Genomic DNA, 16,933 nt, shown 5'->3' with positions numbered 1-16,933 from the left:
GATTTATCAACTGTTAATTACTTAGGTTTGGCTTGAGTGTAATGGTTCTGAAAAAAATATACTGAAGGCTATTCCAAACACATGTCCATCCTTTATGCCCACCAATGACGACCAAATCGATGTTGATCGTCTGAAAGCAGATATTAATAAAGTGAACAAACAATATGGTTGTAACAAAGATGGCTGGTGGACATCTTTTTTCACAGACATTGGTAAGCATTATTTTGTTTCTGCTCAGAACTGAAGCTGTCAACAATGTCAGGGTCAAAATCATGATGATGATAACGTGTAAACAGTATTAGGGATATATATGTATTGGGTCTAACTCCTCATTGATAAATTGATGCAGACAGTCATAAAAGACTGGACTGCAACTTCATTCCTTAATATTCACACCTTGGCGGGATTATTAAAAATATGCAATAGGATAAAAAGAAAAATTATTAACTTGTGTGCAATATAGAAATATGAAAATGTGATAGGATAGCCAATGAGACAGCTATCTAACACAGACCAAATAATGTAGATTTAAGCCACTATAGATAATGGTGTAGCCTTTAACAATAAGCAAAACCGATATGTTTTAAAGTAAGCTGTAAAAGGCCCAACATGACAAAATGTAAATCAATACGTTTAAAACAAGAAAAACAACCAGTCAGATTGGGAGTGCTCATTATACCTGGGATAGTACTGAATAACAGCACAGCATGAGAAAATAAACTGCTTCGCTGAGCGCAGCTAGATACGCCAGCAGAGGTCCAACCCTGAACAGTTGGGGCAAAAATGGACACAATATTCAAGCTTGATTCAGGTCTGAATTTGGATTGTAATTAAATATTTGACATATTATAGGTTTCTGAATAAATGTATTCAAAGAACTTGAAATTTGTTATATGAATTGAATTTATGTTCAATTAAAGATTTCTTGCTGTTGTGCAATACTTAGTAAATCTGTTGTCAGACTATAAACAAATAAAGTTCAATTAATTCTCAATTTTAATAAGAATTTTAAGAAAATAAAAAGGGAGCTTACATCAATAGATATAAACAATTCACCAAAGTTTCATGAGAATTGGTGACAGCATTTTTGAGTTATTGTCCGAAAACTGGAAAATCACCCCTTTTTTTAATGAATAAAACCCCATAACTCAGAAATGTAAAATGTAAAATTTATAAAATTATAAAGGGAGCTTACATCAATACATACAAACAATTCACCAAAGTTTCATAAGAATTGCTGAAAGCATTTTTGAGTTTTTGTCCGAAAACTGGAAAATCCCCCCTTTTTTTATGAATAAAACCCTGTAACTTGGAAACATATAATCTAAAATTTATAAAAATCGAAAGGGAGCTCATGTCAATAGATAAAAACAATTCACCACAATTTCTTGCATGTTGGTGAAAGCATTCTTAACTCATTGTCAGAAAACTGGAAAATCCCCCTTTTTTTAATGAATAAAATCCCATAACTCAGAACTGTAAAATCTAAATTTTATAAAAAACGAAAGGGAGCTCACGTCAATAGGTATTAACAATTCACCAAAGTTTTATGCAAATTGGTCAAAGCATTTTTGAGTTAATGTCCGACATGTTGACGACGGACGGACAGACGGACGGACGGACAGACGGACAACGGTATACCATAATACGTCCCGTAAACGAGCGTATAAAAAACCCAACTTTTTTTAGCATAAACATGCAATACTCAGTATAAAAATGATGGAAATCAATTTTTCAAAAAATTGCAGCTGTGATAGCTCTTAACCAGTACATTTCCACTTTATCTTTATTTTAGTGACAGCCATTCCTAATCAGGAAATTCACCCACAATCAACATGGCCATTAGATGAAATTGTAATGGCAAAAGAAAACCAGAGGTAGGTTCATAGTTTGTAATTGCTTTACAGATTAAGATAAAAGAACCAGTTGAGCTATTAAAAGATAAATAGTGCCTTTAGGGGAGAACTGATAACAAGAATTTCAGAGGTGACCCTATTATTTCTTTTGATATTCTCAAAGCATATTGTAAAAGCTATCTTCTCGTTTTTTATTTTACAATTCTATCATTGTATTTTATTTTACAATTCTATCATTTATTTTATCTTTTAACCCCCATATGATGTTTTTTTCTGTATAATCCATACAATATGTGTCATTTTGTCACAACCTGTATAGCTTGAGTAAATGCACAGTGACCTATCATTTTCATTATATTTTTGATCATGTATCAATATATACTACGTTTTGTTCGTAAGTATGAACAAATTCTATCATTTTTAATTTAGACACCCATACCACCTTAGTATATATATTTATTAAAGAAAATAATATTGTTCAAAATAAATTGCTCATTTTAGAAATGAAGAGAATATGATAGTTGAGCCACCAAGCAACCAATGTACTGTCCATATTGATGGTTTTTCTGATGAAGATAGTGTGCCTCTGGTAAATTGCTTTAATCAAAGATTCAATTATTTTTTTAAAATTTAATAACTTTTACCTGCTTCATCAAAGGCAGAAGCAGGTCTTGGAGTTGGGTCACTCCGTCCGTCTGTCTGTTCGTCCATCTGTTTGTCCGTAACATAATAAGATATCAGCTTGTTTTCTTGGTATGTACCAAGAACACCATATGTAGTTGTGCATATTATCAGGAAATTTCGATTCCTCAAATTTTAAGGGAGTTATGCTCCTTTTAACTTAGAAATATACCATAAATCATCATGTATCAGCTGGTAAACTCAACTCCTCTAAAACTATCCAACAGAATTTCATAAAATTTTGTTTGTAGCAAAAGCACCATATGTTATCAGGAAATTTTTATTCTCTAATTTTAATGGGAGTTATGCACCTTTGGACTTAGAAATTTATCGAAAATTATCATGTATCAGCTTGTAATCACAACTCCTCTAAAACTACCCAACAGAATTTCATAAAATTTGGTATGTAGCAAGAACACCATATACAGATGTTTCTCAACAGAACATCAGGATATCTGTACAAATATGAAACTATTAGTTATCTTGGTGTAATAAGGAGTGTACAGAATTTTACACCGTTGTTGAAAATTCATACACCTCGAGAAGCAGCCGAATGGTTGTATGAATTTTCTACAACAGTGTTAAATTCAGTACATCCCTGATTACACCAATATAACGAATCCTTTTACTCATTTTTAAACTGGGATGTAAAATTAAAAAAATGCTTATGAAAAATTTCCAGTGTATTAAACATTTTTTCAATGATGATGTTGCTGCGCATTGTCAAATGCTTTTTTTTTATTTTGGAGAAATTTTTGTGTTCTTTTGCATGATCAGGAAAATAAAGTTAAAAAATTTTTTTTTTACAAATTTTTGTCCTGAAATTTTTTGTATTTTTATTATAATTCCACCTTATGTAATAATGCTGTATTTTGATTGGATGAGAGACATGGTATTTTTCACCAATTTCTATGTATTAAGATTTTCTTTTCTCTGCCGGGTGATTTGTCATTAGGGAATTCCATGTGCCGGGGTATTTGCTAGCAAATACCATGGCAGATGGGGAATACCATGTCTTAAAATAACCCAATGAATTATTTCTAATCTAATAGGACAAATTTATGGTCATTCTTAATATACGGTTCCAAATGAAATATTTAGGATAAAAAATTCCGCGAACCTGTACTTTTAATGACGTCATAAATAAAACTCAACGGAAACACATTGTCAACCGGTCATAAACATAAACTGGAATCCGCTTGTATTACGCTTCACTCAAACTGATGAACAAAGTGTAGTAGTCAGCCGAGAACGAGCTTATCATAAACAGGGATATATATATACGGTCAGTGACTGTACATCAAAAATGATCAGACATGATTTTACGGCAAATATTATGCAATTTGATTGCGCAAATAGCACAGCTGCAGTATATACAAAAATTATACATTCAAGTAGAAACTCCATATGATACCTGATTACAATAAACTTTCTGAGGTCAAGATGGATACAAAGAACATTCGGTGGAATTAAACAATTATTTCATGCTTACAAGGGGTATTTGCCAAAAATACCGGTTTCGAGGTAATCAAATTTCCCTCGCCTAACGGCTCTGGAAATTTGTACCTCTCAACCGGTATTTTTGTATATTATTTTTTTGTTTTTACATTATTATTTTTTGTTTACCTTGGCAAAATTTAATTTTTTTAATTTTTTGGCAAAATTTTATTTATCCAAGGATGAACAAGGTTGGGGTATTATTTACACCTGGGTAATTAACCAATCAGATTGCTGTATTTTTGCTGCATAAGAAATAATGAGTTTTATCATAAAATACATCACTTTAAGTAAATGGGTTTATACTGCAATCATTTCTACTATGAGCAGTCAAAATTTTTTGGCTGTACATATACAGTTTATGATGTTGAGAATATGTTTCTATACTGTTTTAACTATGAGTTTTGAAGAATTTTTAAATTGTCTGCTTCAAATGTAAAATTGTCATTTCTTCCCAAAGTATTTCCTTAGCAATCAATTTTAGAGTTGCAGTATAAAAAAAGAATTGTACTTGGGTCTAAACAGAATAGAAGCACAGCCCAGCTTCACATTCTGTCTGTTTCTAAACCTTGAACAAATATTTTTCTATGTTTAAGACAAAGGAGGGCCGAAAGATACCAGAGGGACAGTCAAACTCATAAATCGAAAATAAACTGACAACGCCTGGCTAAAAATGTGGCACCCGTCGTGTTGCTTATGTTATAACGAATCCGGTAAATAGTCTTATTCGGTAGGTCAAATTCATGAAAGGGAAGGGGATTGTAGTTACGACGTAAAGAACATATCCAATATCATTTTAGAAACGGTTATTCCAACTAACTCGTGATGGCGTCCGTAAAATTTACGACAATTAATGAACGGCTATTATTTATTTTGAATATATTGAACCATAAAATTAATTTTTGACTCTTCACATTGAATAATCAGCGAAGCGGATTATGTAAAATGTGAAGAGTCAAAAATTAATTTTATGGTTCAATCAATTCAAAATAAATTATTGCCATTCATTATAAATAAATTTCTATCAAAAATAAGACTCAAAGAACTTTTTATATTATTTATATTAACAATAACAACGTACACACATGTTGGCGTATGAAAAATTTAAAAAGTAGTTCCGGTAAAAGTGGGCGTGTCGCCATAAAAAATGACAACATTGAAAATAAAAGTAATACTTTTAACCAATCAGAAGACAGTAAATACACCAAATTTATTTATTATATGGTACCAGTATTTATATACATGTACTTACTAATAATTTTTCAATCTTTTTTAACTGTTGACATTTATTTTGTTATTTTTTTTTTTCAGATAATACTTGGAAAGAAAGAAAAAGAAAGGAAACAAAAGGAGAAGGAAGTGGAGGATGTTGATGAAGTCCCAGCTGTGGGCAATTTTGTATTAACAAATATTGCAAAATATGCAGGGGAGTGGCCACAGCTGGGAAAGGTTTCAAAACTTGAAGATGGACTTGTCCATATACATTGGTACAAGGGGTCAAAAACTGGACCCTGGGCCCCTTGTACCAAACCTGTATCAGGGTCAAGAGGGAAGAGGGAAGCCTGGTGTGAGGCTGTTGACATGAAGGACATTTGGTGTCATGGTTTTAATCTGACAGAAACCAAAAAACTCCCTTTAAAAATAAAGGAAAAAGTTGATACTTTTACAGACTTTTGAGAATGTTTGACACTTTTTAAAGAACAAAATTCTTCTTGATAATAATGATAGCTTTTTTGAAATAACAGAAATGTTTTTAATTATAGATTCTAAATGCATCAAGTTTTCTTTTAAGGACAGATATCTTAATTAATGTTACAAATTTCTATTGAATTGTTACTTAATTATTAGAAATTAAATGACAAAATTGTTATCTCACCTTTCCTTTAAGGCAAGCTTTTGCCAGCACTTGGCACACACTGCCATGAAATTTTCAAACAATGACATTTTGGATTCTTGTATCAACACTATTTATTTGTAATTTATAATAAGGATTATAAATATCAATAAACTGTATACTAAGCAAAGATGTTCAGCTAAGTCTAATCTTTAATTAAGACAAATTAAAAGAAAAAAAATGGCAAAATGAATTTTTTGGCTTCTATCTAAAAAAACTAAAGAAACTAGAGCAAAACTAACCTGGCTTAAGGTAGATCATAAGTATAAACTTTTTGGGACAGAATTTTTTTATAATTTGCCAAAATGAAGATTTTACTATGCTTTTTTCAAAAATATAATAAAAAGTATGGGTCACCGTACTATTTTTCATGCTATGATTCGTTGAAAATTGCCTAAATTTGGTTAGATTATTCATGAAAAAACACATTTGTGTGCATAAAAAAAATTCTATCAGATAGAAATTTGGAATAAATTGGGAGAAGATAGGTTTTATTATATGTTTTAAGAAAATGAAAAGAAAAAATGGTGTCACCGAACTTGTTTTCTTGCTACACGGAAAAATAAAAAATTTCCCTTTTAGTCCAGTATAAATTTTTACTAAAAGAGTTATCTCCCCTTAAATGGTTCATTTTAAAAAAAAAATGATTCTAAGAGCAAAAATTATTGATATTTGTTAAAATATTTTGCATAATACAATAAATCACCAAGTTTTGTTTATATGAATAAACAGTCTAACCATTAAATTGCAAATCTGTCTCCATATTAGCAGATTTGGGCAAATAACTAGACCGATTTTGTACTGTGATTGTGCAATCCAAGATGGCGGTATACCATGAATTTACCTTAACAGTGTTTATTTTGTACTTACTGGAAATTTTCAGTCAAATAAGAAAGGGTTAATGACCCCTGAATGTTTGATTTTATGTAATTTTTTCTACACTTGATTATTCTCCTTGATATATTTACATATAGAAAGTAAATAAAAACTGCAATTATTTTCACCGAAGTAAACTACAAAATGGTGAAAATTAAAGTACATTACTTTTGTAAATTCAATTCACTACTTATACGAGTTGATGCCCTTCATAAAAGATTTTTCCACTTCAATTTTTTTTCAGAAACTGTAATTGCGAGAAAGTTTAAAAAGCATGTTGCACATTTTGTAGCTTGAAACATACATAGGAAAAGATATGATAAGACTACATTTGTGCTCATGAGTCATATATATTTTTACTACTGCAGACAGTCACTAATTGTTATCATTTGAATTTACATATTTTCTTCAAATTACAAATCATGTTTAAATTTTTAACAACCAGCAAATTTTAATGTTTTTATGTCTTTATGAAAGAATTAGAATAGAAATTTGATACTGAAGACCCATATTTGATAGCCTTAAGTTTGTCTCTTGTTAAAAAAAAAACCTCTTTGTACTGATTTTATACCAAGAACTGTGCTCTGAAATTGTCAAGAGCAATTACAAATGTAAATGTGAACATGGCACTTATAAAATTCAAATCTGATTTATTTCAAGTATGTTGTTATAAAGTCTTATATGTATCTTGTATAACAATTGTAGATAATTCCAACTCACTACAATTTTGTAATAAAACAGAACATTATCATATTAATTTGATACTGCAATAAATGTGGATTTGATTTGACCAAACTTGGCAATCAATTTCCAAATAACCTTAAATCTGAATTTCATTCTTTTATTGATATAAATAATAATTTATTTTCAAGTTGTAGAGCTAGCTAGAACCCCGAGTTTTCAAAGTGCTTGAAGTGACTAGTTGGTGACACATATGCTGAAAACACGATACACACTCACCATACTGTTATGTTAGAAACTAGCTAGCATTACAGCAGTGGATGATTAAGGGTTAGAAAGTGCATACACTACAACTATACATGCATATAAGCATGAAAGCAAACATAAAAGTTATTCAATAGCGAGAAAAGTATGAATAAAATGAATTGATTTTAATTATTGTATAAAATAAATACATTAAATTGAGAATGGAAATGGGGAATGTGTCAAAGAGACAACAACCCAACCATAGAGCAGACAGCAGCCGAATGTATATTAATTAAGAGAAGAGAAGGTGTTACAAAAAGAAAAGGTGTTCTCTTAAAAAAAAGAGAGCGCATACATAACAAATATACATGCAAAAAAATAGCATAAACATGAAATAAAGCTAGAAACAAATGGATTTATTTCTATTTTCATAAAGTGCTTAAAAATAATGCTTTTGACAGTAGACAAGGTTGCAAAATTTTAAGTAAGCGAATAATACATAGCATATTGTTCAAAAGCATTGAAACAACACAAAAAAAGGTAAATCTTCTATGAGTAAAGTTAGATTTTATTCCTCTAAATCTGAAAACATTTTGTTATTTCAAAATGTTCCAATGTAAACAAGTAAAAATTAAATCCATTTCAAAGTACAGCCCATTCATGTCAAAGTCTTAATCAATCTACTCCCTTATTCAACCAATAAATCCTGAGCATGGCACATCATTCAACTAATCCTGTGCACCGCACAGACTGAGTCAACTAACCCTGTTCACAGCACCGGCTTAATCAACTAACCCTGTGCTCAGTACGGCCTTAGTCTACCAACCCTGTGCACAACACGGCCTAAGTCAACTAACCCTGTGCACAGCACGGCCTAAGTCAACTAACCCTGTGCACAGCATGGCCTAAATCAATTAGCCCTGTGCACAGCACGGCCTAAGTCAACTTACCCTGTGCACAGCACAGCCTAAGTCAACTTACCCTGTGCACAGCACAGCCTAAGTCAACTAACCCTGTGCACAGCAGGGCCTAAGTCAACTAACCCTGTGCACAGCACAGCCTAAGTCAACTAACCCTGTGCACAGCATGGCCTAAGTCTATTAACCCTGTGCAGAGCAGGGCCTAAGTCAACTAACCCTGTGCACAGCACGACCTTAGTCAACTAACCCTGTGCACAGACTGTCAACTTACCATGTGCATTACAAGGCCTAGGTTAACTTACCTCTGCAAAAATGTATGTTACAATTTAAAAAATTTTAGCTGTATACATATCTGTATGGTGTAATAGATAAGCTTCATTCTTCATAATATACATAAGGTATGTCAAACCCAACAACAAAACTCAATGATCATGTTCAGTATGGATATGATGTTAACCTTACTCATTTGCTCTTTCACTCTAAAATGCATATGAGACATGAAAAGTGTCTGAAAGATAAATATTATTAAATTCCAATTAAATAATAATTCTAGAATTATTTAATACCCTGTTTTATATGTATTTGTCAGTTATAAAAGCTCAAAGAACTGTTATTTTTTTGTGACATGCCGAATTTAAATAAAGCTTTTGATTGATTTGATTTGATTGCAACATCGGATTTGAGGTTCGTATTGCACAATATTTAGTTTTCTGTGTAGTGTCTTCGTTGTTTTTTTTTTTTGTATGCCATGATATTGTGTTTTTCCTTCGACTTATAGTTTGGATTGCCCCTATGTAATCATCTCTCTCTCTCTCTCTTTCTTTACTCGTATATATTGTTTAAATGTGACACGGTTGAACGTTCAGAGGTATTCTTCAACGATGTACAGGGATGTTTGTCAGACAGAAATTCATTGAATTCTGTTTTCCTAGTCAAAGGGAGACAACTCTAGCATTGAGTTTTGAAACGATTTGCAAATCTACAGTATTACAATGGCTTTTCTCATGGATTGCATGAATATCAATAAGGTCTATTTGTAATGTTGCGTCGCTTGTTGGAAAGTCTGTAGTATAATTCTATAATGTAAACTTGATTTATTCAAAAGATAGTGGTTATATGGAAATGTTGTGTTAACAATAGATAGATTTAATAGTTTCTGTGTAATTCATATGTATTCACAACGTTGCAGACATTGAACCTTTATAAGGCTCAATATATAGTAAAAACAACTGTCAAGTTTAAAAGATCATACGTAAAGTTGCTTTTTTTTTAAGTGCGGTTATTGATTTTGTGTCATGGATGGATACCCCGTATCCTTTGTTTTTTTATTATTTACTCCTTGATTGATTGTTGCTTGTTTAACGACATCATTTTCGGACTTTACTTCCCAAAAGTGCTGTGGTCATGACTGTTCCACTAGTAACTTTACCCACCAAAGGTTTGTTGCTTGAATACATTACTTAACAAAATCTAAAATACGCGCCTTAAATTTTACTCCCTAATAAAACACGACTAGACAAGAAGTTACATTTTTGTACTTTGTATTCACACTTCACGCCATTTAGAAAAAAAAGCTACTGAGTAAGGATCTTGCTGGTTCTAAGGATAATATATAGAGCGGGTCCAACCACCTTAACCTATTCCATCGGCATACACCAATGTATAGCCCTTGTTCACAGTGGAGTCATTTATTTTCGTGGGTACCAATTTTCGTGGATAAAAAGAAATTGTATATATAAACTCATGGATATTTGATTTCGTGGTTTTACCAAAGACTGCCTACAAGCCTATAGACATGTTTGAAATCGTTGAACAATGAATTTCGTGGTTCGCCATTACCCTCGAAATCCACGAAAATTGGTATCCCACGAATAATAATAACCCCCCCCTAATGTTATAATCAGATAATGGAAATGGTATATGTTTTTTAAATATTCATACTTGCACTGGTCCATGTCCTGATGTTGCAACATATAGTGATACGCTCCATACATGCAGCTTATGAATGTCGCTAAAATTGCATTATCATCGTTGGCACATGCTATCAACTTTTTAACATCTGTAAAGAACCATATATATATATATATGCACATTCACCCAGAATATCAAACATATTTGATCAGATGCAAAATTATTGATAAAGTTCTGCAATAAAATTAACGGCACGAGATGCGCATTTCGACAATAAATTTATTGGCAGTGGCTATTTTGCCGAGCCCTGTGGCAAAATAGCCTCCCTGGCGCTTTTTTGCCAGCTCCGGAAAAATAGCGATTTATATATGAAATGAAATTAATTTTTTTATTGAAACTAACTCAGCGGTTGATGACGGTCTGGCGATAGAGGAGGAACACGTAGAAACCCACCATGAAATAGTTTCAAGTTCATGTCTAGACAAACTAGTGGATATGAAATTAATAAAAAAATATTGTACAGACGATGCATGAAAATCTATTTTTTAGAGATTAATCTGATTTTGTATCAAACTGTATGTTTCTATATTTTTCCTATTCTTAATTAGTATACTGAAAATCTGAATGAAGATCGGCAAAATAGTAAAACTCTATTATATAAATCGCTATTTTGCCAGAGCTGCAAAATAGCACTAAGGAGGCTATTTTGTCAGAGCCGGCAAAATATTTAGCACGGCCTAAATTTATCTTCAGTGATAATCGAGGCCAAAAACTTTGAACGCCAAAAAACCTAATGCAAAAGTTGTAATTGGCAAATTCGGTAAATGTTCTACAAGTTTACCTATGTATAACCAGATTATTAATATATATAGCAGGAAAATAGAAAAATAGCGTTAACTCTAATTTCTACATCATCTCTAGTCTCTGTTGGAAAGTTGTCCCATTGGCAATCGTACCACATTTTCTTATTTTTACAGGAAGACTTTTGCTGGACATGATGTATAACAGTTAACACTACTGGCTAACTGCCCATTTTCCAAAATATTTTTCTCGGTCTTAAAAGCAAAATGCAATGAATGCTGAACTTAAAAAACAACCTGCATTGATAAAACATACAGCCTATGTCTTCAAACTAACAATGAAGAAGATGTTTTATTTCCATTAAATGGGCTCACAAAGAGCATAATACAATATAAGACAGTTATTCCTTTAAGGGGTCATCCAAATTGGTCAATTCTGCATTATTGCGGATCTTTTTTGATTTTTCAATGGTTTTTTCTTATCCAATATAGTTTTTTTAAGTTGAAAGCCAAATACTAGTACATGAGAATTAGCCAAAAAACGTCATTTAAGGGCAATATCTCCTGTAATGAATCACCTGATAATTTTGGTGCAAACAAGAAGTAGGAAGAAATTGAAATTCAGAAACACAAAACACAAACTTTATACTTCGTACCTTAAGGTTCAAAGTTTGGTTGAAATTAGTTCAGTAGGTTAAGAGGAATAGATCTTTGAAAAAGTATACGATGAACAAAAAAAAAAAAATTTTTTTTAAATCTTCATTTAAGGCTATACGTTTAGTGTTATCCAATTGCTTCGATTGTTTAGTATTTTTGTAGATCTTGTGTTTTTTAATTATTTTTGCAGCTTACCTATTTATTATAGTTTATGAGACAATTAGTAAACAAAATAATCATTTACGGGCAATAACTCCTTTTAAAAGGGGTAATCCAACGGTTTTGGTCATTCCACATTTTTGTAAATCTTGTATTGCGGATCTTCGTTGCTTTTACTTGTTTCTACCTATCTAATATATAGTTTTAAGTTCAAAGGCAAATAAATGAGAATTAGCAAAAAAACAATCGTCATTTAAGGGCAACAACTCCCTATTAGTAAGGAGTCATCAGAAAATTTTAGTGCAACATACAGTAGGTAGATCATAACATTCTGAGCATTTATGTCTACCGTCAGATTTTTCTATATATTGTAGATTAATTTATGCATGTTATCCTTATGTTCTATTTTAAGACATGACAGCCATTTTTGTTGACACAATTTATACTAGATACTATATGGATCATTCACCCAAAATTTGGCTGAAATTGGTTAAGTAGTTTCAGAGGACAAGACCTTTAAAAAAGTTTCTACCACAACAGCGAACACTAAGTGATGACAAATATGGCTCACCTGGCCCTTTGGACCAGGTGAGCTAAAAGTTAAAAAAGAATGTGTCCATAGTACACGGATGCCCCACTCGCACTATCATTTTCTATGTTCAGTGGACCGTGAAATTGGGTCAAAACTCTAATTTGACATTAAAATTAGAAAGATCATATCATAGGGAATATGTGTACTAAGTTTCAAGTTGATTGGACTTCAACTTCATCAAAAACTACCTTGACCAAAAACTTTAACCTGAAGCGGGACAGACGGACGGACGGCCGAACGGACGGACGAACGAAATAACGGACGAATGGACGCATAGACCGAAAAACATACATACTATCGTAGGTGGGGCATAAAAAAAGGGAAATATATATTAATGTAACATTTGGTTTTACATATAGTGCAAACGGAAATTTATGTATCAACAACAAATAGATTTAATGCCAAAGAAAAATCTATTTATCCTGCAATCAGCCAACTATTGTACAAATAACAGGTACACAAATAAATTTTTGCTTTATTTGTACTTGTACAAATAAAGTCTTCTGTTACCCCTCTTCCATGTTGAGCAAGCGGTAATGTGGATATTTCTTTTTGCGTACCAGTTCATTTTGGTGTCCTCTTCGCGGTCCGCGTTTAAACTATGTCGATTTCTTTGAAAAATTAGAGACAATGATTTAAATTTTAACAACTAAAGTTTCAAGTGTTGGGTGTAAATTTCAGGATAAAAACAATATATGTACATTGTCGGAAAATATAAAATGTATTTGTACTCGCTGCGAAACAGGAGAAAAGCTCGGCGAGCCTCGCTTTTCGTCCTGTTTCTAAAGCTCATACAAATAAATTTTATATTTTCCGACAATGTACATATATTGTATATGTATTAGAAATAAGGGAGATTTAATGATTTAAGGACAAATTTAAGAAGGTTTCTCGCCGATAGTATGTGCTTTCTAAACAAATGTTCACCTAATTTGAAAGAATTCAATCAGCAAAATTTCAGATAATAAAAGAGATAAAAATGTATTATTTTTTTCGATTTTCAATTATTATAATAGTTCAACGAGCCAAATTGAAGGTTGCATGCAGAATGTTAGCAAAATCTGTGCAATAGCCCATTTACTGTTCCTTGACTTTAAGAAATAAAGAACACTAATACTTAAAAAGAAAATCTGACATTAAGGGCATACGATACAGTTTTGATCCCATAATGAAAATTTGATGAAAATTTGCAAATAGGCTATTTTTTACTTGATTAAATCAAATATGTAATAAAAAATATACCTTCATGTGCTACTTTTTGGGTAAAATGAGTTCGAAATTTCAGATATTTGCTGAAAATTCGGATTTGTGGACGTATTTTTCCTTCCGACAGAAATGAATAACTGTTTTGTTTTAAAAGATAAACACAAGCTGTTTTTTGTTAAATTATTTGTAATTTCTGTTTTATATAAGTATCCTATAAATTTATGAAATCTTTTCTTTAGAAATAACTCAAATTCATCAAATGTTCATGAATGTAGAAAAAAACGTAATTTTTAGCTGTATATTTATCAAATTTAAAAAAATTTCATTATTGACTTTTTCATGAAAATTGGTACAAATAATCTTCATACGTAATCAAATCGAATGTCATTTTAAAAAAGAGGGGTCCATGAACTCGTTTTCAAGTTAAATCAGTTTGAATGATAAAAATCAGTCGAAAAATACATCTTTTCCCGATATGTCACAGTTTGACGTCGCCAAAATAACATTTTACGTTAGCAACGTCATTACCTCCCCTGTAACTGTATCGTATTCCCTTAACATTATGACATTCAAGGACTTTGAACTGTTGGGGAGCTTTGTAATATTTAGGGGGAAATGGATGATCTTGCCAATACGGAATATTTAAATTCTATCTTATTTTTTAAGCATTTGCATGTGACAAAAAGGTTATAACATGTCTTTTTTTCCATATGTGACCTGGTATCATCCCTCGACTTAAGTTATAGCTTGTCAAAACCATTTATATAATTATAAAATGATTTTGTGTCTCATAATTTTTCGTATGTACATGTACAACACAGGTAGACTGTTTGAAGTCTGCTTCTGTCAAATATTTAATAGCCCTAATAAGGGACGTTGGTGAAGTTTATCCTCGACACTAGATGAATATCCAAGACAACCGGAAGCGCCTGAGTATTGATTTCGGTGCTCAGTGATACGGTTCACTAGACGACGTTGTCAACACATAATGGCGGCCATTGTTTGACGTTGGATTTGGCATTCCACGCTGTAAAGATGCATTTATGACATTCTTGGATGCTATAACCTAATGCCACACAACATGAAAGGTAAAGGATTATTTCAGATATACCGAGTTAACTACCCCTGTCAAAATGCAACCATGGTTGACCATGGTTACCATCGCTAACCATTGATAACCATGGTCAAACCATGGTTGGATGTGCTGAAAACCATGGTCAACTATGGTTTTCCACTTTTGTGACCATGGTTGACCATGCTCTAATCAACCGTGGTTGACCATGGTCAATTTGACAACCATGGTTTACTGCCTTTGTGACCATGGTGAGTTTGACAACCATGGTTTTCTACCTTTGTGACCATGGTCTTGCATCTGACCATGGGCAACTTGGCAACCTGAACCATGGTGAATTAAAAAAGATCTGGTTTATATGGGGATGAAGTCCCCAATTACAGTAGAAAAATCAATAAAAAAAAAATAATAATAATTTCATTCTACATGTACTAATGAACTCAAAATTGTTAACTTTTTATTTTCTAACTTTTTTATTTTCCCGCATTTGTGTAACCCGAATAATTCAATCGTTATATTCCACTGCTCTACGATGGGAGTGGGAGAGTCGATCACGGAGAGGGACTGAATTATTCGGGTTAGCATTTGTACAGAAATCTCTTTCTTTCTTCTGGTCTCGTTTGTCATGAGACTTTAAGTAAAAAATATATTTATCAGTCTAGGAATGAGCACAATAACAATTTCATTTTAATTATCTTTTGATATGAAAAATAAACGTAACCTGATGATAGCGTTTCTTTGTTTGCATTAAAAACGACGTAATGACGTCATATCTAAAATCCCTTACAACTGGACCAACATCGGAAACGGGGTATTTCCTTTCTTTTTTTTTAACATTAAAATATGTTAGAATTGAAAAAAACAATTGATACAGACTTCGTCCCCTTTCACAGGTAACACCTGCCTCATAAAGTCATATTAACCATGGGAATTTATAACTTACTTTGAGACTTTTAATATTCAAATTATGCTCGTTTTTCAGTGGTACATTTGTACTGTTCAATAACAATTTTAAAATTCTTTCTTCCCAAGATGTAAGTTCTGGCTCTCTCCTTTCATGTCACGTTATGTCAATAAAAATATATTCTCTTTACATTTGAAAACATATATAAACTGAGCAGTTCTACCTGAACAGTTACGCTACAGTAACAGAGAAAGATAGAGACCGTCGGATGAAATCTGGGACTTTTACAAACTGGAACTTACTTTCAGTATTTATTCTTCTCGGTTTTTTTTTACAGTGGTACACTGTCAAACTATTATTTCTTTCTTCCAAAGACGTAATTTCTGACTCAATCTCTAAGTTCATAAATCTGCCTCTCTTTATTATCATACGGCATATTTTAAGAACTTGAAAACATTTCAGATTAATGATTATGGATTGTTGATGTTTTTTTCACCTGAAAGCATGCGACGTCAATGTCAATTATTATCACCCACCGTTAGCAATGATTCACTCAGAGTGAAACATTTGAATGACTTGGAACAAAAGTCACGTGACGTCAGCAAATGTTATTTCGCGCTTTTAAATTCAAGTGAAGAGACTGATGGTCAGAATTGTCACATTAAGCAGATTTGTTATCAGATAAGTATATTTACAGGAAATCTGTTTGATATTTTGTTTATAAGATAGAAAAATTGTTACGGTATTTGATAAGGCTCTCATTTGAACACATCAGAAAGTGGTCTTTAAATTAGTCAGTCAGCATTTCGATGTCAGCATAAACATTATAAACTGTGATAAATGAAATGTTTTGAATGCCAGGTATAATTGATAAAATTGTTCAAGATGACAAGTGTGGATGTGTTAAAATAATTAATAACACATCAATCATTCTTTTCACTTTTGTTTGAAAGGTAAAAAAGGGGGGTTACAATTATTTGA

The 16,933-nt window shown here is 32.1% G+C and overlaps 2 protein-coding genes across 2 annotated transcripts in view; one reads left to right on the top strand and one right to left on the bottom strand.

Annotated features, from left to right (window-relative positions):
- The window catches only part of LOC127708170 (uncharacterized), a 31,993-nt gene extending 24,364 nt beyond the window's left edge, over positions 1-7,629 (top strand). The window contains exons 12-15 of the mRNA XM_052213013.1: positions 26-212; positions 1,796-1,877; positions 2,358-2,445; positions 5,346-7,629. Of these exons, the coding sequence (XP_052068973.1) occupies positions 26-212; positions 1,796-1,877; positions 2,358-2,445; positions 5,346-5,711 (723 nt within the window). The 3' untranslated portion in view covers positions 5,712-7,629. The remainder of the gene's footprint in view (positions 1-25; positions 213-1,795; positions 1,878-2,357; positions 2,446-5,345) is intronic.
- The window catches only part of LOC127708176 (uncharacterized), a 97,021-nt gene that overhangs the window by 44,527 nt on the left and 35,561 nt on the right, over positions 1-16,933 (bottom strand). The window contains exon 4 of the mRNA XM_052213023.1: positions 10,593-10,710. Within this exon, the coding sequence (XP_052068983.1) occupies positions 10,593-10,710 (118 nt within the window). The remainder of the gene's footprint in view (positions 1-10,592; positions 10,711-16,933) is intronic.

The sequence above is a fragment of the Mytilus californianus genome, unplaced genomic scaffold (genome assembly GCF_021869535.1).
Source record: "Mytilus californianus isolate M0D057914Y unplaced genomic scaffold, xbMytCali1.0.p SCAF_7, whole genome shotgun sequence".
Classification (NCBI taxonomy): domain Eukaryota; kingdom Metazoa; phylum Mollusca; class Bivalvia; order Mytilida; family Mytilidae; genus Mytilus; species Mytilus californianus.
Note: the sequence above shows the minus strand (reverse complement) of the source record. Positions and strands in the feature narration are given on the sequence as shown.